The sequence below is a fragment of the Oryzias latipes genome, chromosome 6, assembly GCF_053564925.1.
Source record: "Oryzias latipes strain Hd-rR chromosome 6, Olatipes_Hd-rR_3.1".
NCBI lineage: Eukaryota > Metazoa > Chordata > Actinopteri > Beloniformes > Adrianichthyidae > Oryzias > Oryzias latipes.
Genome location: NC_136242.1, coordinates 18196757 through 18222809, shown reverse-complemented (window position 1 = coordinate 18222809; position 26053 = coordinate 18196757). Strand labels below are relative to the sequence as shown.

Genomic DNA, 26053 nt, shown 5'->3' with positions numbered 1-26053 from the left:
TTGAAACCTCAATATCTCCCAACCACTTCATACCACTGAATGAACTCCTTTTAGTATTTACAGAGGACATTTGGGGATTTTCAATGATACCAAATATGAAGGGAGGGGGCTATGGGACTTGTATTTTTTCAATGGATTAAAAATATTTGACAGGACTTGTTTTTCTTTGATAGTCAGGAGGGTGTGTAGCTGTATAATGTCCAGTGTGTCCCCTGCCTTCATCCAAAGAAAGCTGCAAAAAGCTCTAGCATATCCGTTTTGACCCCAATCTTAAAAAAACATGTATAGATTATAAGAAAATGGTCCTACATAGAGATTTCTAAGACTTTTTTAATGTTTGAATTTTTAAAGAAACAGTTATTTTTGTGCAGATCAATTCAGTTACAGCTTGGATAGATGGAAGCTCCATCTATGGCCCTTCCAGCTCTTGGTCTGACTTACTGAGAAGTTTCTCTGGAGGACGCTTGACTTCAGGTTCTGAGTGGAACATGCCAAAGCAGGGAGGGGAAACCAATTTCATGTGGAGCGCTCCCGACCCCTCTACTGGAGAGCACCGACCACAAGGCCTTTATGGTGAGAAAACACATACATTACATGTTATTATTATTTTTAAAAACCTGGTATGGTTCAGAAACACAGAATGTATAGGCAGAAAAATGTCACTTAAAGTATGAAATGAAGGTTTACAAAGAAATATTAAAGGCAAAACAATTAATTAGCTGCACATACTTGATACTGAAATCTCAAACCCCTTTTTTTTTTTAGAAGTTGCATCTTCACATGATCTGGTTTCAGTATCGGATTCTTGTGGCAATAGCCGACCAATGGATGTTGCGACAGCTGCTGAAAGCAAATAAAAGCAAAATATTATTTTCAAAAATTGTTTGAGCTTTAATCAGAGGGGGCTGAGTCAAGAGAGGCCCATCCTGACGTGGGCTCTGACTCCCTAATTACTGTTTAATGGCGTATCACTTAGCCACACTAAATCCATCCTCTGTAGCAGAGGATGTGCCGTTCGTGAGTCATGAAACCAATGTTTTGTTACTTGGGTTGTGAAAGGTGTGAAGTTATGCAGGTCAGAGATGGAGGATCTTATGTTTTTGTTATCATATTGAAGGCAAACAGCTTTCCATTTGTGGTTCTGGATATTTATGAGATGATCTATCCTGATGTTGATATAAAAAGAACCAGGAACAGAAAATGTGACTTAATATTTGATCAATACTCGACATTAAGTGTTGCAGCTCAGAAATATCCACAGAAAAAAATAGTTTTTTTCAAAGTCCTTACTATACAAAAAAAAACAATACAACCAGTCATTGCAAAACGAACTGCTATTTTTGACAACAGCGATGACTTATTGAACTGTCTTTACTTGACCTAGATGTTGTTGTTTTGATGAGGATGTTTTTAATTCAGCTGATGAAATATTGGAGCTGTCATGTTTGTGCCCTCTTCTGTGTACAGAGTTGGGAAATGCCTGGGCCAATGAGAACATGTTCACAGCGGCAGAGGGGATTATCTGGTTTCGCTACCACAATTATGTCGCCTCCAAGTTGCATGAAGAACACCCGGAGTGGTCAGATGAGGAGCTGTTTCAAAATGCCAGAAAGACCACTGTGGCCACATTCCAGGTAGAGAGAAAAGTCTCTTTGTAATCCTGTCGCTGCATGGATTCTGATTTAATTTGCACCCTGGAAAGATGCAGGCTGCATCAGTGACAGGTGGTCGTTTAGGGCCAGTGCGTCATCTCTCACTTGAGTCTCCTGTTACCTGCAAACGCAACTTAAAATGCATGGCATTCATTTTACTTGTATTACTGGTTTGAAAAATCTCATATAGAGGCAAAAACTCTATGCTGGCATATGAAATAAAAAATAGAATGAAATGATAGGCATCAGAGAAGGTCATTGTATTTCTCAGACATTGTATAACAACATAACAATATTTCCAAACAGAACATTGCTCTCTACGAATGGCTGCCAGGATACTTGGGAAACAAAACACTTCCTCCTTATCCAGGTAAGAATCACACAGAAGGCGTGTGCATACAGGTGGAGGGAGACCAGTAATGCACCGGTGACCACATGGAGAGGTGAGCTATCGGTGGCGGGGTTAGGCAAACATGCGCCCTGTCAGCAAAGCATCAGCCTGAGTCTCACTCTTGTGCTGATTCAGCAGTCATGACTGAAGAAAGTTAAGCAACGATGGTCGGGTGAACTCATGACCTTAATCTATTTTCATTGTTGTGCTGCTGTTGCTGCATCAATTTATCTTTTTGTGTAGTGCTGGAGTTTTTTTCTCTCTAATTTTGCTGTAACACTGTTTTGTGTTGTGTTTTCTCTGGCATGCAGGCTACCAGCAGTTCGTTGATCCAGGAATCTCACCTGAATTTGAGGTTGCAGCCATGAGAATCAGTGCTACTATGACCCCACCTGGTGTTTATATGAGGTACTGCTTCTATTTGAGGCCCCTTGATTCTGCATGTGACAAGGAATAGAGTGATGTGTGCTCCTTCTGCCTTTTGCTACAGAAATAGAACCTGCCATTTTCGAAATATTACAAATGCAGATGGGAGTACATCACCTGCAATTCGCCTTTGCAACAGCTTCTGGAAACGACAAGTATGCATTTTATTTATTATTTAAAAAAAAACTATGTTTATTTAAAAATATATTCTTAATATCTAATCTGCATCTATACCAGACTTTAAAAAAATTAAACAATTGCTTGATTTAAAAAAATCTGAATAATTTGTGTGGCTGATCTGCTATTATTTAAATTAAAGTATTGGTTTTTTTAAAGTTTTGCTTCCACTAATATTTTGACTTTTTAAATACATGTGACACTTCTTGTCAAAAAACTAATTAGCCTGGAGCTGGAGAAGGAAAGTCCTGATTTCTTTTATGCTTCAAGTAAAGTTGAAGAAAAGGCTGCAGTAAGGGATGATGCTATCCCTCCAAGGAATTGTACAGCCTGCCTCTAATTGAACACAAAAACTGAGTGTTGTGCTAGTTAAAACTGGCCCCTTTGCAACCAAGTGTTAGTAGGAGTAAATGTATTCAGGATGCAAAAAATTTGGAAGCTAATCATGTGTTTGTTATTCCACATGTTCTGCAAAGTGCCAAATTAATGAGGGCTTTAAACTTCAAAGGGATTAAATCCATAGAACTTTTCCTATGAGGATTTTAAAAAAAGTCATGTACAAATAGAATTTTTGCTTTTGCATTTTACCCATTTCATAGCCACTTCTAAAATGAGTGTATGTTATTGTTGCAGTTTAATATTACACTTATTTCTTGTTGAGTGCTCAATTTTTTGGGGGGTCTGATTATATTTTGAGATATATATTTTGTGATGCTTGCTCAATAGGCACTGTGACCGACACAGACAAAAAGCTTGTTTCGATGAGCCCAGAGTGTGTGAACTGAAAACACAAGACGGGTATAAGATAAGAATCGACACAAATTGGGGAAAAACATTGACAGGACACGGGGAAAAATGGGGACACAAATTGTTGAGTCCAGTTGAGTGTGTCCAAAGCCTTTATCCAAGGGCTTCGTTATGAATGAGTTCTTTAGTTTTAGGGTTCGAGATTGGGTAGTTCACCGTTGTAAATTGTTATGGGTTTTGTATAGGAATCCAGAGGCAGAAAAAACAAACAAACTGAAGAGCAGTTTGGTCAAGGTTTACTTAATGTGAAAGCAGAGCACTGTTTCCCCGTGCTGCACCGGGGCAATCTGATGAAAACGCTGCTCCAAGTGTAGCCACAACAGAGCAGGAACAGCTGGGGACAGGAAGCAAGAAGTGTTCTTGCCAAACCTAGATCCTTCATACTTGTTGGCCCCGCCACAATAAGGGCGTGGGCCAGGACTGCCAATTAGGCTGGTTAATGCTGCAATAGGTTACACTCTTCCATGAAATGCCTTTCGTCTTTTTCAGAGGATCAACGTGAAGACAGGTCAGGATGTGGATGACCTCCTCATGGGCATGGCCTCTCAGATTGCAGAGAGAGAAGACAACATTGTTGTGGAGGACCTGAGAGGTTGTCTGTCTTTTCCATTCATCTTGACAGAAATAAATATCACTGTTCTAACTGGATTTATGCTGTGACAGATTATATGTATGGACCTCTAAGGTTCACACGTACGGATCTGGTGGCAATGACAATCCAGAGAGGAAGAGACTTTGGTTTGCAAAGCTACACAGAGATAAGGAAGGCTCTGGATCTCCCTCCTGTGGAGACATTTGAAGAAATCAATCCTGGGCTCAACCGCACTAACCCTCAGGTTAAATCTGCAGTCCCCACTGCACAGAGTCTCTTTTAAACGGAATTGCTTTGATTGATTGGATCTGTGAAACAGCAGTCATGTGTTGTGGTACCTCAGATGCTCCAGGCTGTGGCAGAATTGTATGATGGAGACATCTCCAAACTGGAGCTCTTCCCTGGAGGACTGTTAGAGTCTCTCGACGGTCCAGGTCCAGTCTTCTCCGCCATAATCCTTGATCAGTTTGAACGCATCAGAAATGGAGATCGCTTCTGGTTTGAAAACAAACTAAATGGGTAATAAGAAAGATTTCAAATAGAGCAAACCTTTCTTTTTTGCAACCTCCAGCCTTGTCGACCGTTTTTAATCTAACCTTTCTTTCCATTTTAGTTTGTTTACAGATGAAGAAATTCAGGAAATCCGCAACGTGACTTATCGAGATGTCCTTCTCGCTGTTACAAGTGCAGACGCCACAGATATCCAAGAAAACGTGTTCTTCTGGAAAGATGGTAGAAATTCAACAAATTTTATTGACGTGCTGTTTCTTTTCAAAATGTTATTTGAAAATGTATTTGCTGTTCCTGCTGTGTGTAGGTGACCCCTGTCCTCAGCCCGCACAGCTGGAAGCCTCAATGTTGTATCCCTGCACAAACGCCACAAAACTTAATTACTTTGATGGCAGCAAAGCTGGATTTGGAATTTTTATCATTGTTCTATTTCTGTTCCCTGTTGGTAAGTGTTTTACTGTGTCTATTTTGTACCTTAATAACTTTCCCTCACAGATCATGTAAAAAAGAAACCAAACATTTAATTTTTTTCATCCTTCATAGTGAGTTTTCTTGTAGCCTGTATGGTGGCATGTCTTCGGAAGTACAGGTACAAAAGATTTCAGAGACGAAGAAGAATCGCTGGAAATGGAACAGAGAAGCCACCAGTAGGAATCCCTGGTATGACACCGCCTGTGTTTATTTATAAAATCTGCCTTTTAGGGTATTTTTTATTTTCTTATAATGAAAAATTAATTTTTTGGGTTATTATTATTAAATGAATGTTAAGGTATAGCTTATCACAACACAGGGGCATCCATGGAGCAGCGTTAGAGCTGTCGATCTCTGATAGGAGGATAGCAGGTTTCATTCCCGACATGTGTCAAAGTGTATTTGGGCAAGGCACTGAAACCTGCTTTGCCTCTGGTGGAAGGTTGGCGCCAGTGTTCGCCAGAAGAACCCCCATCAATGTGTGAATGTGTTTGTGAAAATGTACTTCACATCACAGCGATCAAGTCGATATTTGGACTGGGATTATTTCTGCATTATTCCTGTGCAGCCACTCTGCATTACTGGAACAATTGGTGTCGTCTTCTTTATGCATTTAAAATGTATATTTTGTTCAACTTCTAGATTCTAGGCTTATGATCTAATAGCCAAGAATAACATTAGTTTGAAACCTAAGGAAATAAATGTCTCTCGATGTCTCAGCTTTGTTGTGTTTTACACCTGGCATGACATGTTTGTGGTGAAAATGTGTTTTTCTAGCTCAAGTTTTTTTAGACTTTTTTTATAAATTTTTTCCAAATTAACTCATTGGTGTAGCTAAATTTTACTTGTTGACTTTTCTAAGTTTGTGACTTTTATTTTGCAGACTGGGACTTGAGTCATAGCTGTAACACTGTATGACAAACTTAGGCAGTTCCTGAATCAGTTTGCAGCTCTCAGTCTGCACCAGCGCTTTTAAAAATGTGTTTAAATGTTTAATTTAATGTAATTTATATGCTGCTTTTATCCATTTCCTTTGGTTTACATCCAAACAAAACCAAAATGATCAAAAAATGAAGTTAGATTGTTTATAAGATAGTTATTATTGATATAGTGGCGGAGTGATTAGGGCTTTTGCTTCACAGCGAGACGGCTCTTGTTCAAATTCCAACTAGGACCTTTCTATGGGGAGTTTGCATGTTCTCCCCGTGCATGTATGGGTTTTCTCTAGGCATTCCAACTTCCTCCCACAGTCCAAAAACATGCTCCCTAGGTTGATTCATCACTCTTAAATCGTCCTTAGCGGGACTATGAGTGTGTGATCGGGTGGTCCTGCGTCAGGCTGGCGATCTGTTTAGGGTGTACCCTGCCTTTGCCCAACAATAACCAGGTTAGGCTCTGGCAACTCTGTGACCCTGAAACAGATACAGCGGGTTCTAAAGTTGGATGGTGCTGAAATGGACTTTGGACGCATAAAAATATATTTCTGTTTATTCATTTCAGATTTAGCATCACAGTATTTCAAATACGGCTTAAATATGTTTGCTCTCATGATGCAACCTTAACTGCATTCAGACTCAAAAAAGTCTCAGTACAGAATTAATTTGGTGTTCACGGCTGTGTTAGCTCCAAAACTTGAGTGGTGTTAAAAATGGAGAAATGTCATAATTTATACCTTTTTGTTTTACATTCTGCTATTTTTTCTTCAGCATTCGAGTGGCAGGGCCACAGCAAGCAGATGTGCCCAATTAGTGTGGAGGTGGAAAAGAGGAGGCTGCAGGTTTTTGACAGATCAGGGTCCACTCATCGCTCCCTCAATCTGGGTAACCAGGACTGTCTGGATGTCCTTCTCGCCAATGATCGACAGAATAAAGCATTGCTGCTCAAAGTGCCAAAAGAGTATGATCTGGTAAGCAGGGGGTGGATTCCACAACCACACATTCAAACTAAAAGAAACAGTACATTTTGCAACAAGGACAAAGCGAAATTTCAAACACTCTCTGCTTCACTTTCATATATTGCTTCCTTAATGCTATGCTTCTCTTTTCAGGTGCTTTTCTTTGAAGAGGAGAGCAAACGTGCCGACTTTATCAAGTATCTGTGCCTGGAGCTGAAAGAAATCAGGCAGGAGATTAGAGTAAAGGAGCTGAGAGAGAAGGAACTGCTGAAGGAGGCTCTGACCAAAGAGCAAAGAGCTCAGATTGTGGAGACTTTCATTCGGCACGCTTTCTCTAAGGTACAGTCAAACCTCTGTGTGTTTACCTCATGCTCTGCTCTGTTGAAATTGGAGCAGCTTTACAGTAAGCCACACGGTGTTGTCAGTTCATGTCTGAGGTGTTAAGAGTTAGACCCGACCACAAACCGAAGAAACTAATTGTTGGTTCCCCCTAAAACCGACCTTGTCATCTTCAGCTGACGTCAGTGATATTGTCCTAGTGAGAAAGTAATAACACCATTCAGAACTTGTTCCTTTGGGTCGCAGGTATTGGAAATACAGAAGTGTGACGCTGGAGATATGAGTGGCGTTTCCCCCAGGAGAGCAAGAGAGGTCCTTCAGTGCGAGCTGACAGCGTCAGAGTTTGCTGACGCACTCTGCCTCAAACCCGACTCTTTATTTGTGGATTCCATGTTCACCCTAGCTGATAAGGATGGAAACGGTTACCTGTCCTTTCAAGAGTTCCTTGATGTTATGGTGATTTTTATGAAAGGTAAAGGCAGCCTCTTCCACATAGCTTTGCTTGTTTGCTTCACAGTAATCATTTATGCAAAAAAATGTTTGAGATTAGAAAAGTCAAGGCATTAAGAGTAAGTCACAAAACATTTGGATTGTAGGTAAACCTTTCATTTTTTTGTAGAATCCCAGTAAAAATAGTCAGATCCCTTCAGGAAAATAGCATTTGCTAATTGTATGCTTTTTTATGTTAATAATAATATGTGTTATTTCAGGATCTCCAGAGGAAAAGTCCAAGCTCATGTTTTCCATGAACGACGTTGGTGGAAATGGTTATTTATCAAAAGAAGAGTTTGCCAGGATGCTCAGGTTCTAGTTCTGACTCTGTTCCTTTTTTCTGGCCACACAGAGTTTCTCTTTTGTTTGCTGGGTCATCCTAACACTTTTGATAAATCACAGGTCTTTCATTGAAATCTCCAACGGTGCTCTGTCAAAGACACAGGCAGAGGACGGCATCAAGGCCATGATGCAAGCTGCAGGCTTCAACAACAAGGAGCAAATCTCATGGGAGGACTTTCATTTCCTCTTGGCAGACCATGATAAGGAGCTGCAGTTTGCTAAGCTCAATGTCAAAGGTCAAACTTGTATAGTTAAGGAAGTCCTTCCGTTATGTGTGAAATTTCTAATGCATTTGTGTTTATGTGAGCAGGGATGGAAAAAGAAGGGAGGAAGCGTCTGAGTCAATGTCAGAGAGTGTCCTTCATCTGTCCAGTAAATAGGCAAGAACAGAGCCCCAACTGGTTTTAAATGATAATTCTGAAAGAATACAATACATGTTTGTTATAATTACAGACAGACAATTTAAAAAAAAAGTGTAATCTGTTTTTGGTTGTGTTTAACTGTTTGCAGCAACAAGGACAAGGCAGAAGGGCTCGAATTGCGGAGACGGAAGAAGTTAGTAAAAAAATATCAAAACATATAAAAAATGAAGATGCAGCTAAAATGTAAAAAAAACTATACTTTTTTTGTAAATTTCAGTACATCGATAAAAACCCCAAATGTGTATGTGAAAGCCAAGCGCCAGGAGTACATCAGAAACCCCGTCCAACAGAAAATCCAACAGTTCAAACGTTTCATTGAGAATTATCGGCGCCACATTGTGTGTTTCATTATCACATACAGCATCACAGTTGGTGTGACGTTAGAGAGATGTTACTGTGAGTAGCACACATATTGAAAGTTCCTAAAACGAGATTCTTCTTTTTCTGCTCTGGTCTGACTAAAGTTCTGTGATCAGATTATGGTTTGCAGGCCGAAGCGACAGGTGTACCTGGGACCACAGTGGTGGGCATCATCGTGGCTCGTGGCTCTGCAGCTGGCGTCTCCTTTTTGTTTCCCTACATGCTGCTTACCGTATGCCGCAACCTCATCACGCTGTGCAGGGAAACTTTTCTCAACAGATTCATCCCTTTTGATGCTGCCATCGACTTCCACCGCTCCCTGGCCATGACGGCCGTCGTCCTCTCGGGTTAGTGCTAAATTCCGCATTAGACGTTCAAGAATAAGTTAGACCTCTAGACTCTAATGTCTTTTTAAAAACAAGGGAGATATGCAGAGTACAAAAAAGTAACAAAGCTGATGAATCAGACTATAGAGTTATGGGAAAGAATATTGAAAGCTTGCTTGAGGTCAGAAGTGAGTATTTGTGAGCAACAGTACGATTCATGCCAAGCAAGAGAAACACATTTGGTTTGAAGAAGCATTTGGAAAAGATTAGAAAACGTCAGACGGAGCTGCAGTGTGTCATTGTAGATGTAGAGAAAGTCAATGACAGGTTACAGAGAGAAGAGCTGTGGTTTGCATGTGACCTCTGGAGTGGCAGAGAAGAATGCTGGAGTAGAGCATGTATGAGAGCTGTAAGAGAGTGGTGTGATGAGGTCTCATCTGTAGTGAGAGGAGGGAACAGGTGGAGAAACACCTAGAGAGGTGGAGGTTCGCTCTAGAAAGGAGAGGAATGAAGGTCAGCCGTAGGAAGACAGTATCTGTGAACTGGGAGGTTACGTGAAGCAGAGATGAAGAAGGTGGAGGACTTTAGGTACTTGTAGGATCAACATTCTAGAGAAAAACAGCTTGTAAAAGAGGTGAAGAGGCATGTGGAATTTTTGGAGGAAGATTTCAGGTGTAATGTGTGACGAAAGAGTGTCAGCAAGAATGAAAGGAAAGATAGAAGGCTGTGGTGAGAACAGCCATGTCGTTGGTTCAGAGACTCTGAGAAAGAGACAGGAGGTAGCAGCGAGGACGATTTTGAGGTTCTCTTTGGAAGTGATGAAGATGGATAGGATCAAGAATGAATCCATCACAATAACAACTCATGTTATATGTTATAAAGATAAATGCAGGGCAGCAGACTGTAATAAAGGACAGTGATGATGTTGGTAAAAGAACATTGAGGTTGCAGCTATCAGGAAAGAGACCTGAAGAGGAGGTGTGTGGATGTGGGGAAGAAGGACATGAGGGTGATTGGTGTGAACCAGAAGGATGCAGAAGATTAGATGGAAGCAGGAAGGTCACTGTGGCGATCCCTAAAGGTATCAGCTAAAAGGCAAAGAAAATAATTCATCAGAAAAAACTATTTGAAAACTATTTGAAAAACCTTCTTTATGAGATGATTTATTTATTATTATTATTTATTTTTGCAAGACACAAAATAAGACATTTTTTTCTTTAAAAAAAAGTGTCTTTTTACTTTGAGATTTGTTTTTGCAGTGCAAATAACAATAAACTCTCTTAGTAACTCCATTAATCATAGAAACGAACAATAAATAATCTATATTCTTTAGACAATCTTTTTGTTCCATTTCAACACGAAGAGATTTTGTTCATCTTTCTGGTATTATAGTTACATCAGTTGCAGTTTTTGGTCCTATTCTGTAATATTTGGTTTCTGATTTTAAAATGAATAAAACATCAGATGCATGTCCTGTATGATAAAGGAGGTCCATGGTCAACTTGGTTGTGATTTTTCTTTTCTGTGTCACTGCAGTTGCTCATAGTTTAGCCCATGTGGTGAATATCTACATATTTTCCATCAGTGACCTCAGCATCCTGTCTTGTCTGTTTCCCAAAGTATTAAACAACAATGGGTAAGAATTTAGGTTACATTGTTAAAGACGATGGTAAATACATAATTATAGTTGACTTACTTTTTTTTCAATTCCTTTAGGTCTGAACTTCCTCCCAAGTGGTATTGGTGGTTCCTTCAGACTGTTCCAGGTTTCTATGTTGCGATATTGATATTTAAACATTTAAATTTTGTATTTTTAATATCTGAGTGGCTTATGATACTACTGTAATTATAATTTTCATTATTTTTATTATCTCCCTGTTTTCCAGGAATAACCGGAGTGTTGCTTCTTCTTGTTTTGGCATTCATGTATGTTTTTGCCTCTCGCTATTTCCGCCACATCAGTTTTCGTGCGTTTTGGATCACACACTACCTCTACATTGTTGTTTACATTCTGGTAAACACATTTTTTTTAAGTCAGAGCTATCAAACATGGATTTAGAAAAGCATGGAACCAGTGTTGTGCTTTACTCGACAGACGGTCATTCATGGCAGCTTCGCTCTTCTCCAAGAACCTCGTTTCTACATCTACCTAATCCCCCCTTCCCTGCTCTTCCTGCTGGACAAACTCATCAGTCTGAGCAGGAAAAAAGTGGAGATTCCTGTTGTCAGAGCTGAGCTGCTACCTTCAGGTACATCTGAAGTTTACTTTAGCAATTTAATTGTCATTTTTCTAATTGAAATGCTACTTTTCCACTGAAACATTCCTTTTCATTGCTAACCTGTTAAGGTGTGACACATCTGGAGTTCAAGCGACCGTCAGGCTTTGTGTATCGTTCTGGCCAGTGGGTCCGGATAGCTTGCCTAATGCTGGGCGCAGATGAATACCACCCCTTCACACTAACATCAGCACCCCATGAAGAGACTCTGAGCCTGCACATCAGAGCTGTGGGGCCCTGGACCAGTCAACTCAGAGAGCTCTACACTGACGAAAGCCTCCTAGAGCTTGGATCTTATCCAAAGGCAGGCCATTCTTTGTTTATTTTCATGTCAGAACAGTTCTCTCCTCTCCAATAACTATTTTTTAAATTTAATCTGTAGCTGTACTTGGATGGTCCATTTGGTGAGGGCCATCAGGAGTGGGTAGACTTTGAGGTGTCTGTTCTGGTGGGAGGAGGAATAGGAGTCACACCGTTTGCCTCCATCCTCAAAGACCTGGTGTTCAAGTCTTCAATCAAATCCAAGTTCATGTGTAAAAAGGTGCGTCCTCAAAGTAAACAAAAACATTCGATTGAGAAACAAAAGAGTCCGACTGCTAATTGCATCTTTTTTCAAGGTGTATTTCATCTGGGTGACACGGACACAGCGTCAGTTTGAGTGGGTGTCAGACATCATCAGGGAGGTGGAAGAGATGGACACTCAGGAGTTGGTCTCAGTCCACACTTACATCACTCAGGTTGCAGAGAAGTTTGACCTGCGCACCACCATGCTGGTAAGACCTGCAGCCACAGTTTGAGTGCTACAAACATGAAGCAGATAAGCAGCTAAACCTTTCACCTTTTTTGTTTTACTGTTTACCTAAGTATGACATAAAAGTATACCACATTAAAGTATTTTAGTGTATATTTTAAGAGGTCAGTGAAGCTTACTAGAGACCCACTATAATGAAAATGGTATTTTTAGTGTTTTTAACATTGTGGCATTTTTCTGATGATGGAGGACATATGTAATTAAAATTGCATTTCTGGGTAATTTGTTACTCAAATTGTTGTGAGTCAATTCAATTCAATTCAATTATATTTGTATAGCCCAAATTCACAACAACAGTCGTCTCGATGGGCTTCGTATAGGTAATTGAAAAAGTTAAACATAAAATCAAAAGGATCATGAAAACATAGAATTCAATAGGAAAATACTAAATTGAACTAACTAAACAGACTAAACTAAACTAAACTGGACATCCCTGCCCTTTGACACCCCTTCCCGGTAAGGAATCAGGAGGGGGCAAAAATGATGTGGCTTGACAAAGAGTTTATTTGTGACGTAAAATTAGACTGGGTTGACACAAGCTCCCCGCTTCGCAACAGGGAGGGGAAGAGGGACGGGGTTGCTCCACGCTAACAGTACCCCCCACAACACAGGCAAATTTGTAATGAACTCCTGCTGCTCTGCAGAAACTGTCCTAGAAAATGACAAAGGTTTTTTTTTTTGGCTAAAAAAAGGCATAATCATAATTAAAAGATTACTGAGAACACTTACAAGAAAGCAAAAAATTATCATTAAAAGCTGGCCAAAAATGATTGACAGTTTGAATCATGGCTAAAACTGAAATCCTAAAATTTGTTCTGGCTCCTACATAAAAAAGGTTTTAACTAATTATTAGTGAGCCTGACGCTTTAGCTTAAACCAAACAAGCAAACTGTGCCTTTTCCAGATTAGCATTGCCATTTCCAGCCACTGGACATTGAGCCAGTCCTGTTTTCAACTGAATTAACGAAGAATGAGTTGAAGTAAAAGAAAGATTGGTTGTAATATTACTAACTTTTAGAGTGTTGTGCACCTTATTGGCTTTGATGTATCTTTAAAATTAGCTCATTTTTGGCAAAGTAATGTACACTTACGTTTTTGGGTTTATCTCTTACTTAGAAGAGACATATAACTTTTTAAAATATAAAATTATTTTAAATTGCATCACAATTTTTGAAATTGAGTTTCATGAGAGTCATTCTGGAAACACAGTTGATGCTTTGAAAATTCTCTTCGTCTTCTGTGTTGTGTGTGTCTTCTCAGTATGTGTGTGAGCGTCACTTCCAAAAGGTGTGGAACCGCAGTCTCTTCACTGGCTTGCGGTCCGTCACTCACTTTGGCCGTCCACCATTTGTGTCCTTTTTTAACTCTCTACAGGAAGTTCATCCTGAGGTCAGCCTTAGTAGATGTTTTTCACTTGTTTTTGGCACACACCCATCATTGGAACAAAAACAGTTTCAACTCGGAAATGTGCACTTTCTTCTTCTGTAGGTGGGTAAAATGGGCGTATTCAGCTGCGGACCACCAGGACTGACCAAAAATGTGGAGAAAGCATGTCAGCAGATGAACAAGAGGGATCAAGCTCATTTTATTCATCACTATGAGAACTTCTAGCTGTTTTGGGTGTTTGGTAAAGAACAATGTAGTATCATTATTCCAAAAGTAATAGAGTGGGTTTAATATTAAATTAATGTTTGTTGACCTTGCACTTGTTTCCAATCATCAGCACCACAAATGCACACATAGCTTTGAAAGAAAACTTTTCTTTTTTTTTTAAAAATATATGTATGCATAAATTTAGTAAACCATCAATTAAACTTATTTATACCCTTTCTGAGAAACATAAAGCCAAAAATTTAAATAACTGAAGTTCTGTCAATAAGATTTATGTCTTTTTAGCAAAAGGATTTCTGGTTGCAATCCAAACATGCAGAAGAGAGTGTGTGAGTTGACAAAACTCATATTTCCTTTAAGCAGGTGGGTAACCCTTGTGCTATCCTAGGCACTTTAACATTGGGAGTTGGGTCATTTAGACCCTCTAGACAGTTCCCACTTAGTTGATCTTTAAAGACAAACAGAACAGAATCAGATTTAATGAAGAAATTAAAAAACATTTTCTTGAAGTCTAGTGATTGCACCTGGACTTCTTAACTCAGTTTTGTAACCCTCCAATAACAGAGAACATCTTATATTCCAAACGTTCTTTGGCACAAGTAACATACAGAATTTGGAAAATCGAAACAGCTATGTAAATTTACCCTTTGAATGTTTAAGTTTAAGGAAGTTTAGACCTATTTTACATTGTTTTGAGCAAGTAAGAAAAAGTAACAAATAAATTTACATTTTGCATTTAGAAACGACGAGCAAAACTGCACGTTTTACAATCATTCATTTTCTTACTCAAATATTTCTCTTTTGTGGGTTTTTTGTTAATTCTGAAATATTCATTTGAAATAAACTTCGTTGTGTTCTTCAAAAGTTGCTGATTAAATGGCACCCTCTTCTGGCAAACAGCACATAGGCCATAGTGTATTTTCAGCAGCCGAAATGAAGTGCAGCTCAAGGTTGTATTCATTTGTGGGCGGATTCTTTTTTTATTTTTTTTTAATTTGTATGGATTTTCAGGGGAATACATCAAGCTTCCCCTTCAGCGTCCTTGTTCTCTTCCATTATATGTTAATGGTCTTTTTCTGAGAAGGAATGACAGAAATGTAGCAGGTCAGTGCACATGACAAAGATGTTTTAATCGAGCTTTAATCAGGTGTCACATTCACAGCAATAACCAGGAAGGTGATACGGTCTACCAGCTTTATGACATGTGCTTTTTACTTTACCCTTCAGGGTGTTTCTACACACTTTAGGCCTTTGACAGTTATAAAAAGAAAAATGGAATATGGGCAAAAAGATGTGAAAGATATCCAGCTAAAGGTTAGAGACTGGAACTGAAAGATGGACTTACTCTAACTAGGGCTTGAAGTCTGCACACACGGGCACCTGCCTTGCTAGTCGAGCTAGGAAACATGCACCTAACACAGTTTTGTCAAACTGAATGGAGAACCATGCGATTTTCATTCATTTTTTTTAACTCCCTGGTGGTTTTTAGGGTGCTCAGTGCTACCCAAAATAGCTTTGAGCCTTTGATGCTCTGAATTTTACTCAAGGACGCAGCTTATAAAAAAATCCAAAAAGCTTTTATGTTTTGTGACTAAATTGCAACTTGTAAAAGCGTTTGGCCTCCCAACAAGACAAGGAAAACAATGCAAAACATGTTGAGGATGTCTGGGTTGTGGTGAGCAGAGTGCATCGTTACACTTAAGCGGCTGTTAATCTTCTTAGAGTCACTAAGTACCCAGCTAGAAATCAGCTAGTGTCCAGATTGTCTCTTCCTGGCCCAGATAAACGACTCAGACGACAACAAAGAGAGGCTCAGAGAAATATGTGGCATTGTCTCTTTGCTGGCATGAAATATGCACCTACCCTCCTTAGGAAACTGTGTTGACACAGCAGTGGAAGAAGTTCTCGTGGAGTTCTTTAACTTGAAGATGTTTGGAAGTGGCACCAAGAAGTGGTTTGTGAAGAGGCAAAAGCGGCAGCAGCACAGGTCTGGCAGGAGGCCATGCACCAGAAAGAAGAAGAGGTGGACGAGTAAGGTCCTCAAAGAGCACCGGCAGAAGATCCTGAGCGAGCTGGACGTCAATGCTGTGCTTCCTTACTTGGTGTACGAAAGGGTTTTCTCATTGGTGGAGTACAAGGAGATACTGGGACAGGAGTCCAGCAGGAGGCGAACAGAGGTGTTCCTGGATCACCTGTCCTCGAAGGGCCCTGCCGCTTTCTTCTCCTTTTGCTCAGTGTTGGAGGAGGTGTGCCCTCACCTGCTGACCTGCTTTCTATTGGATGGAGAAGGTAGACGGACTAATTACACTAAGAATCAGCTTAGAAAGAAAGGAAACATGACAAACATCCCTTTCAAACTTCTTTGTTACACCTTATTGATCAGATGCAGCTTTTATGTGGTTTACATTTTTTTAAATTACATTTGGATTAATTTCATCTTCCTAAGGAAAATGGAAACCAAACACAATGCGAGAGGAACTAATTTGCAGTAAGCCACCAACACAGACTAAGAGCCAGCTAAAATAGCCTCTTAAATCTGGGTGGCTGAGGGGATTAATGAGCATTTCTAACTAGCCTCTGACAACATATGGCTTCAGCGTGGCCGCAGTTTGCACTATTTCAGATCAATATAGGCTACTCACATTTACATACAACTCAGTGCTCTCAAGAACAAGCTTTTATAAAAGCAGTCTTTATGCGAAGGTCGTATCTTGCCGTAAGGATCTTGCGAATCGTCCCACCAATCACCCAGACTGACTGGAAGAAATGGCATAATTGAGCAGAGCCATAAAGAGGCTAAAATATCCATCTGTTTCTACAGATGGAGTCCCACGACCAGGCAGGAAAGTGGGACTCCCTGTGCCCCCCAACACCCCGGCAGAGGAATTACTGTGTTCCCCTCCGATGTACACAGATCCTGTGTTTGACTCCAGGTGAGAATTGACCACATTACAGGCACCATGGTGAGAGCATGTGCTGCTTTGATGCTGCTGCATTAAAGTTCATTTGTTTTTTACTTGAATGTACATGTATGGGATGTACTTGAAAGTACATCCTATTAAAAAATACACAAACGGGTTAACATTGACAAAATATTTTTTGTAAATTACAGTCAAATGCTGTGATTTTTCCTTTTTTTAATCAAAATAAAAACTGTTACAATCACAAGTTTGTCCACCATGTACTTAAAACTACCCATAAATAAATATTTAACTGTTAAAGTTAATACTTTCCCCATAAAAATACTGAGGCTTTGCAAATTGCATTTAGCAACTAAATTAAAAGTTGATGTTAAAGTCTCATTAGTTGTCACATGTATGTTAAATTTGTTTCCCACATCATCCCCTGGGGGAGTGGTGAGTTGCAGGCACAGCTGGGCAAAGGGACCCTTTGAAAATGTAACCCCTCATTTCAACCCCTTATTATTGAGTGTCAAGCAGAGAGGCTGTGGGCCCCAATTCTTGACTCTTTGGTATAACTCCTCTGTGAACTTACAATCTTCCACTCTCAGGGCACACCCACTACCACAATGCCACTGAGCTTTCCCTTTTTTAATTTCCAAAAATATTTATATGAAAATGGAGTGGAGGTTATTCTGGGGCTATTTTGGAAACTGAAAACAGCTGGATTCATCACTTTAATAAAAAAAAATACATATAAAGTAACTAGAATCAATGCTGTTTGATAAGTTTAATATGTTCAGTAAATCTCCAATGTTTTCAGTTAATATGCAGAATACAAAATAAAGCAACCAATCGGGCTTTCATTTATCAGCCAAATTCTAAATAAATGTGGACAAGAGCTTACCAAGTTTGACCAACCAAACAGTTTTTAATAGATTACAAATTCTGTGAAATAGAGAACCTCCTGGACTACCTTTATTGATATTGACACATAAGATTAAGCAGTGGCATCAAAAAAGTGAAAAATGACACATGGCAATCATCATCCCCTGATATAGACAACAAACACACGCATGCCGTTTGTGGAGGTGTACTCACAAAAAACGTTTAAAAAGTGCATCCTGACTTTTTCAATATGTTACTAACACAATATTTACTTACCGGTATGCTTTTCACCACTTAAGGGTTTTTAGAGTTTAAATGATCATAAATGTGGTTTTAGGGTAAACAAAATTCTTCCTAATTTTGCTCAATTCAGCTCACTCAAACGTACTGTTGTGTTTTGCATTTTACTTAAAAATGTACAAGATCATTTAGTTTTTGTTTATTGTTCAAGCCAACCTAACCATGCAAACAACGTATTTTAAAATAAAAGAAATCTATGAACAATTGAAATCAGACAGAAGAAAATATTCTTATGATCTCTGCTTCTTCTACATCAACACAAAATGACAACAACAACAAGTCCAGCAATATTTTAAACTTTGCTTGAAGCATGTTCCATAGTAAACAAAGAAACACTCTAAAAATTTTATTAGTTAAAGCTCTTAGTTGTCACACACCTAGGTGTATAAAATTTGTTCTCCGCATTTAACCCATGCCCTTGGGGGAGCGGTGGCCTTCAGGCACAGCCTCAGCCTTGAACCACTTGGTGGTTGGCCTACCAATCCAACCCCTTAATGGTGAGTGTCAAGCAGGTAGGTATTGGGTCCCATTTTTAGTCTATGGAATGACTCACTGAGTTGTATGAGGATAATATAAAACAGTGCACACAGTACTTATGGAACTTTTGCCTTTTTGCAGTTAGCCTATCTATAAAAACAAGCAATGTGATGTGGCTATTTAATAATAACAATGTTGCTCGAGAAGGAGGTGGTTTTAGAGCAGTTTTAAAGGAAATTTCAGATAAAGTTACCCTGAAATGATATTTGTTCAGCAAATTTTATGAGGAACAGGATGATCCTATTTTTGTCCATGTGTCAGGCTTGTTCCTCCATCATGAGTGATGAGGGATGTAGTCTGTGTGAGTGTGTGCACCTCAGAAGAATACACTTGGTCGAGCTAACACAGTGACTTGATGGGGGCGGGACATATCATGGTGTGCATATGTGTATGTGCGTGCACTTGAGAGGCAAAAGAAAAGGCTGGAGGGTGCTGTGCAGATGTGATTCCTGAAGTGACAAGACAGAAAAGCTGATATGCTCTACAGACACTAAGGAGGCCTTTTTGATGCATGACAGATAGGACAGCACAGCCAGCTCAGTGGTCGGGCTCCGGTTAGTGACACACGTAAACACACACAAACAGACAGGCTGACTGAAATAAACCAACGCATGCAACAAAGCATTTCAGCAGACACTGGCAGGACAGACACAAAGACTCCACAGGATGTGCAGCATGAACACAAAGCTATGTAAGTCTTCCTACAATCTCCTTTCAAAACTCTTCCGAATAACAGTAGACAGTAATGCTGCTTGCACTGAGAGGAAACGCTTTTAGATTACAAATGTATTGCTTGTTTAAACATATTTTTGTAATACTGCTCTTGTTCGTTTTGTTTTCCTGTGCAGTGTTGTGTCAGGCTGAGTTAATTCCACGTACAATAGAAAGAAAAATCATGATCTGTTGTTTATTCTCTCTTAGAAGAATTAGGACAGAAACTGCCTCAAGTACTGGTTGCTTTGCTTAAAAAATGTTAGCACGTGTTTTTTTGCGTGACAGAATGAAGCATGTCTGTTTGCCTTCAACGATGAATCTTCCTCTTGTCTTAACCACGTCTTTTGACGTCAAGTGCTCTCCTTGATCCTCGCTGTGAGAGGTAGGCTGATTGCAGCTGCGGGGAGTTCAAAGAGGCACTGTGTTTATTAGTTTTTGCTGTCCATGTCCGCCTCTGGTCAGCATCCTGCTGACTGAGGGTGACTGTGCAGCGTTTAATCACATCTCCGGGCTTCTGTCTTTAAGGCCTGCTGGATGCCAGACTGTCACCATTAAATTGAGGTTCTTCTTGGACCCAATTAAAAAAAACAAATGTAAAGATCCTATATTATTCACGAAAATAAAGTTTTGAATTTGCATCAAACTGGGTGTAATACATAAATGATCAAATAGCAGCTTGGACTGGAGGGCCCTTTTATCATCTCCCCCTGCAGAAGATAGATGACTCACCAGGTCATGTTTGCCTCTAAGGCCTGGTGTGTATACAATAGGTGCTGTGATGATGTAAGTCACCAAGCCTTCATCCGTAAGTGAAGAAAATGAGATGCTGGCTGGTTGAAAAGGTGGAGGAGGAGGAGAGATTAGCTGTAGCTGTGAGGGTATGCTTCTCCGTGCTGATGACTCACCTCGCAGCACATGGAGAGAAAGCACTGCGACAGCGCTGAGGTGTGACTGTGTGTGTTTCATTACTCTTGGTCGTCTTGGTGCAGTGCATTCATGTGAAGAGGACTTTCTCCGTGAACTCCTCTTTTTTCGGCGCAAAAGCAATAAATCACAGCGGTACAGTGGCTGTGGTTCTTGGGGCTCTCATCCAGGTTTGTCTCCACTGGGAGCAGCCTCTGAGTCCCACAAACCAGCTTTGATTTTTTTTTTTCTCTGTACAGTATAAAGTGGACAAGAAGTCTGAGGACACGAGAAAGAAGGGCAGCCCCGTCTGTCCTATTTACGTTCTAAAAAAAAAGCAGTGAGGTGTGTTATTAGCGCACACGTGTGCCTGGGCGTGAGGCCGTCGGTGTGCGTGATCGTGCAGGGTGCAATAAAGGATCTCAGCAATGGGTTCTCATGTGAGAAGGGTAATGATGGGGCAGGCTGCTCCAAGCCATGAGATGCAGAGGGGGGGATGCCAATGTGAAATCAAAGTGCTGCAGTGGAGTGTGCATGGATATGCAGTGGGATTCTGACTGCAGCACAGCCACTGACCCACTGCTGTGTCAGTGCTTCCCCACTGACACACTCTTGGTGTCCACACACTTTGTGTAATAATGTGTGTGTTAGAAAGCCAGAGACAGACAAAGAAAGACAGAGAAGGAGCTTTGGGGATGTGAGTCTTAAACAGTTTCCCCATCCACTAATGGCTGCTGTGTCATACATTTTTCTGATAATGATGATGCTCAGTGTCTTATTAATCAGGAGCATTATCTCAGTGGCATCTTAGTTAATGGGATGTGACACTGTGCTTTCAGTTTGTTGGAGTGCAGCTCTGCTCTGATCATTCTGTTAGGGGTGGATTAGTTAACTGTTGACAGGATTTAAGATGCCCACTAATGGAAGGCAAAAACATTACTAGCAGCTTAGCTTTTCTCTCTTTGAAGAATCTACAGAGACAAAACTAGTCTCCTTAAATGACACATTGTGACTTTTTCTGAAATTGCGCTGTTTCGAAAGCTACAAAATATTTCAGTTAGGTTTTAATAAATTGTAATAAATGACTCAATGTGTGAAAAAACGTCATGATGAATACGATTTTACAAGACGAGTGGTACAAGAAGGAGACTTTTATTGTGAAAGTGACTTTAAGAGTTTCTTCTTGAGTACAGGTTTGTCCTGAAACCTCCACTTCTGTGACTGACTTGATGGTCTTTTCCATGTTGGTTCTTGATGTGGTCAGCCTTACCAACTGACTGATCCATAAACCATTGCTCACTTAAACTGACCGTGTAATTTGTACTTTTCTGGGTAGTTGCTTCTTTAGGTCAACTTTAAGGCCAGTCCTGTCCTACTGTAGAGGTCCTGGGGGGTTGATCATACCACCACTACAAATAAAAGTTAATATCTTTAGTGAAGGTGTCTTTACATGATGAAAGGCTTTAGGTTTTAGTTCTGTATGGTGGTGCTGCACCTGCTCAACAACACCAAGTAAGTTTGTGAGAAAAATAATGTGCAGGGATGATTAAATTCACCTGATTCTATTATTTCTGTTTTTTTATCTGTTGTGTATTGAAGAAATGTGTAACAAAGGAATCTTCATCTGTTATCCATTTGTCAGTTTCAAACGGCTGTTGATGCCAGTCTTTTGTCATCCTCAGAAAACGACAGTGTCTGCCTTGACGACATCCAGAAATCATTGCTTTTTTCTCCCATCCCTCAGATTTTCATGACTGACTGCAGTTAAAGTTATAGATTTTTATTTCGTAAAGCATTTCCTCTTAGTATTTCCCCAAGGTGTTTATGTCTGATATTCACAGTGATGCCCTGAATTAAAAAAAAGGTAAATGTGTTGGACAAAATATCGGTTTTGGGTCTCATTGGTTTTTTTTGCTATACCTTTGGGCATTGGCAGTGTTTTCAATTGCTTCTTTGTGTTTCTTTGGGGATCAATTTAACACATTTTTTAGTTTTCAACTAAAAAGACATCACTGGACTTTCAAAAAATAAACTTTATAGCATAATAGTTTGTAATTTAATTTCTTTAGTGTTTAATTTCAACCACATTTAGCATGTTTATGTATGTTTAAATCTATATATTTCTTTGATTTGGATAATTGTTAAACCTTTCTGAACAGAGAGAAGAGGAGAAGCTTTTCAACAGCAGATCATAGATGGATGTATTTTAGAGCATCTGAGGACTGAAGGAATTTAGGCTCCTCTAATGCCCAAAAGGCTTTTCTGCTTCCATTCACCCAGAAGTAACCAGCTGGCAACCTCAAAAAGAGCCTATTTACATTTCAGAAAAGGCCTGCTGTTCATTTTAGTGTATTACATTTTATGAGTCTTATTTTAAAGACTGCTTTTTTAAATTAGGTCCCAGCTGTAGGAACATAATGCAGAAGGTTTATAAGAATATACACTGTAGTGTGTTAAAAGGAGGCATATGTCTTCCTTTGTCTGGGACTTTTTTTTTAATGTCAGAGGCTGTTATCATCTTAAATATTGATGATTTTAAATCACTTTACTACGTGCAGTGTTGGTGAATCACAGCTCGAAAGAGAGATATTGAGCCTCTCCGTTAGTTATGTTTTCTTTTATTCTGAAACCCAGACTTTTTTTTAGTGTTACTTTTACTTTTACTTTTGACTGAGAGCAGTATTTATGCCTGACAGCAGGGATCAGTACTAAATAGAATGTTTTTAAAAATCAAGTGTTTTATAGGCAAGTGAGAGTAAGCTTGCTTTGACATTTAAAATGCAGAGTCCATTTTTTTTCTCATGTTTTGGAAGTAATAACAAAACATTTGATCAATCCCAAATAACTTCTGCATTAGATCTAAACAAAGATAGGAAGAAGAGGTAGAGCTGGAGGAGTTGAATATTCAACTCAAATCTGTTACTAAATCCTATAAAAAAAACAAATGTCAGAAACTGTTTTCGTACAGAAATCAGATCAATTTCCGTTTAGAGCTTGAAGAAATAAAAAATAAAAAAATGTGTCTTTTAAACTCTTTTTCTATATTTTGAAAATGATGCCCTTAAGAGTTACATTTTTTTTATGTCTACGCTGAAAAAACACACTGTTGGTATGTGAAGAGGCTTTTCTACAGACAGCAGTCTTTATGGTGTTTCTATTTTTGAAGTCATGTTTTGTTGCTATCATGTGCTTTCTTGTAAATGTTCTGAACACACCAGATAATCCTTTAATCACAAAATGCAATAGTGGAAGGACCTCACTTTCTCTTTATCTGGCCTCTCAGACATCTTTGTCTAAGTCTGTCTGGGCTGTCTGCTGAGAGAGATGTGCACTTCTCAGACTCAGGTGACAAACCGGCTCACTCTTCTAAGACCTCAAAGTCCAGACTAATCGACTTACTTTGAAGCTCAGAAAGGCACCAGTGTGTCAGTCTATTGACAGAAAAACAACCTTCGCCAGCCTGTGTTTACTGCTAATGACAGTCGGTTTGGGCACAGCTGACTGAAGCGGAGCTGCTGTGTATCTCCTCTCCATACCAAACTCAGAGTCTCTCAATAATCATTGTCAGGTCTTTAACCTCTTAAGACCTGCCATGAATTACATCTTGGGTTATATTCCCACAGTAGTTACTTCTGCTTAACTGGAGCCCTGTGACTAAGTTTGTAGAGGCTTAGCTCAAACATTAAACATTATGTTTTCTTGCTTTCAGAGGAAAGTTGTTTTTTTTAGTGTGTCATTTAATCCTATTGCTAAGAATAATTTTCCTCATAGTAAACCCAAAATGTCTACTTGTCATACATCCAATATCTTTCTTGTATCTGCCCCTTTCCTCCATTAGCAACCTTTTAACATCACAGCAATGTTCAATAGACACCATGCTAAGGGTGGTTGAGCCTGGCCCAAGGTTAAGATGACTGGCATTCTTCAAGTAGGAGTTTGTTCAGTAGCTGCAGAATTGATGAGTCCCTGCTGCACCTGACCGCATCTCAGTGTCCTCATAACTGTACTTGAGGAAGTCTGCTTCACTGTAACAGCAAATTCTGCATTCAGTGCTGCTTCTCACTGCAGCACACTTGGCGTGAAACAGTGTGAAACAGCAATAAATCTGGAAGACATAAATGCAACCTCTTTGTAAAACTATGTAAAACAAAGTATGTGTCAATCGCTTCTAGACCTTAAATCCACAGCATTTTTAGTGACCAGAAGAAGCCAAACCACAGTTTTGTCTTGTTACTTCCCAGCAAATGAAATATTTGTCTGTTTGTTTTCTGTTTGTGTACGTCAGGAATGTCCAGTAGATTGTTGGTGCAACACAGTAGCATGACTGAAAACAAACAGCAATGTAACTCAGCTCCTCATGGTGAATTGACCTCCTGGGACCTGTCTTCTTCATGCATAATTTATCACACACTTTCAGTGGTAATAAAGACACGTCAGTAAACCTTTCAAAATAAAGTACATGTGGGATAAAAATGGTCTTGGTACTTTACAAGATTGTTTCTTTCGTTTTTTGCAACAAAAATCTTTTAAAGCAGATAAATCCAGCAAACTAAAATATTTATGTTGGCTGTGAGTCATGGAACACTTAATACAATATATCTGCACTGAATATTTTTTGTATTTTAATTTGCTGACTATCTCTGTTTCTTTAACTGTTTCTTTTCCATAGATGTTTATCTTGTTCATACACAAAAATGAGAGTAAATAATGCATTTCAAACATTCTGAGAGTTTCTTTTACAATTCTTGTTTAAAAAAATGTACAAAGTATCTGCATTTATTTACAATTGAGAGTGTTTTTTATTTGTGACCGGAGCTGTACTTAAGAAAAAGCCACATGAGTTGACCTTGCTTGGTTAAATTGTAGAACAATTTTTATATGATTTAATTTGACTATCTACTGGTGTATATAAATAGCCAGTTAAATGACAAAATTGCATTCTCTCTAGATGCCAAAATTTGCAAAAGTTTGGTTGGCAATTTCTGTTCCCAGAATAGGGTACTGCTTAATAGAATATATATTTTGGCTGGATAAAAAATCTCTTCAGGTAAAAAAAAAAAGATCTGGAGATGGTTGAGAGGAGAGTGTGCTCAGATGTTTGCCCTCAGTCCTGGCTTAGCAGGAAAAAATGGATAAATTAATACTGAAAAATAGAAAAATAGGTTACTTGATTCATTTTATGAAGTCAAATGTGAAACACTAAATGTTAAAGAATCCGCCAGCTCTTTTCCTTGGTAGTTTTTCTTGGGTATTTTCTGAATGATACATGGATTTTAAAGTATATTTGACAGTAAATCTTTGTCTTTTTTATTAGTTTAATTATTGGGATTCAGCTGTGTTTCTTCTCAGTCAGCAAGTGCAAAAGACAGGATTTAAAATATATGTATATATACTTTTTTTGTTTACAAAATCTTTTGGCCAACAAACTAAAATGTGTGATTGGTCTAATGATTGATGTTCTGTAAGGTGTTTTTACCATATTGTTCATTAATATAGTAATGTTGAAAAGGTTTTGATTCTTACTATGATAAACCTTTGACATATTAAGTTTGAAACAAAAATTATGATTAGATGTGATGATTAATCAACGGCATTTGAAGACCTACCTTACACATAGTAGATGTTCAAAGGGACTACATGTATGTAACTTACAGTACCGGTATAATTACTACTGGTTTTACTGATAGTTTTGAAAATAAGAGATCAAGAAAGGTCCCTGTCTTTAGAAATGTTTTTATCTGCAAAATAAAGATATTATGCTGTGTGATTAAGAAAGGAAAGCTGATCTGCCTTTTATAGTCTGAGAAGAAAAAAACCTTAAACAATATTGGAAGTATCAAAGATTTGATTATATGTCATAAAAGTTAAAAGAAATTTATTTTAATAACTATATATAATTTAATTTGTCGTTT

General features: G+C 39.0%; 2 protein-coding genes across 19 annotated transcripts in view; both read left to right on the top strand.

Annotated features, from left to right (window-relative positions):
* Nucleotides 1–348: 348 nt before the first annotated feature.
* duox (dual oxidase) lies at nucleotides 349–13993 on the top strand. The gene is made up of 29 exons (XM_078948653.1): nucleotides 349–573; nucleotides 1468–1634; nucleotides 1959–2022; nucleotides 2355–2451; nucleotides 2534–2624; nucleotides 3943–4045; nucleotides 4117–4289; nucleotides 4389–4564; nucleotides 4659–4777; nucleotides 4863–5000; nucleotides 5099–5215; nucleotides 6733–6932; nucleotides 7074–7259; nucleotides 7506–7731; nucleotides 7970–8063; nucleotides 8154–8329; nucleotides 8404–8473; nucleotides 8604–8648; nucleotides 8733–8911; nucleotides 8992–9222; nucleotides 10738–10837; nucleotides 10918–10967; nucleotides 11088–11215; nucleotides 11297–11450; nucleotides 11549–11781; nucleotides 11860–12018; nucleotides 12095–12250; nucleotides 13549–13677; nucleotides 13777–13993. Exons 1-29 carry the CDS (start codon nucleotides 489–491, stop codon nucleotides 13897–13899), a joined length of 3969 nt encoding a protein of 1322 aa, XP_078804779.1. The 5' UTR covers nucleotides 349–488; the 3' UTR covers nucleotides 13900–13993.
* A 1692-nt stretch (nucleotides 13994–15685) lies between these two features.
* Nucleotides 15686–26053, top strand: part of tjp1b (tight junction protein 1b) — a 66356-nt gene continuing 55988 nt past the window's right edge. For 7 of the 18 annotated variants that reach the window (XM_078948590.1, XM_078948587.1, XM_078948589.1 and 4 more), the window contains exons 1-2: nucleotides 15687–16188; nucleotides 16721–16832. In XM_078948590.1, the coding sequence (XP_078804716.1) occupies nucleotides 15753–16188; nucleotides 16721–16832 (548 nt within the window). In that variant the 5' untranslated portion in view covers nucleotides 15687–15752. Of the gene's footprint in view, nucleotides 16189–16720; nucleotides 16833–26053 lie in introns of all 18 variants that reach the window. The other 11 variants (XM_078948594.1, XM_078948592.1, XM_078948598.1 and 8 more) reach the window with 3 other exon arrangements.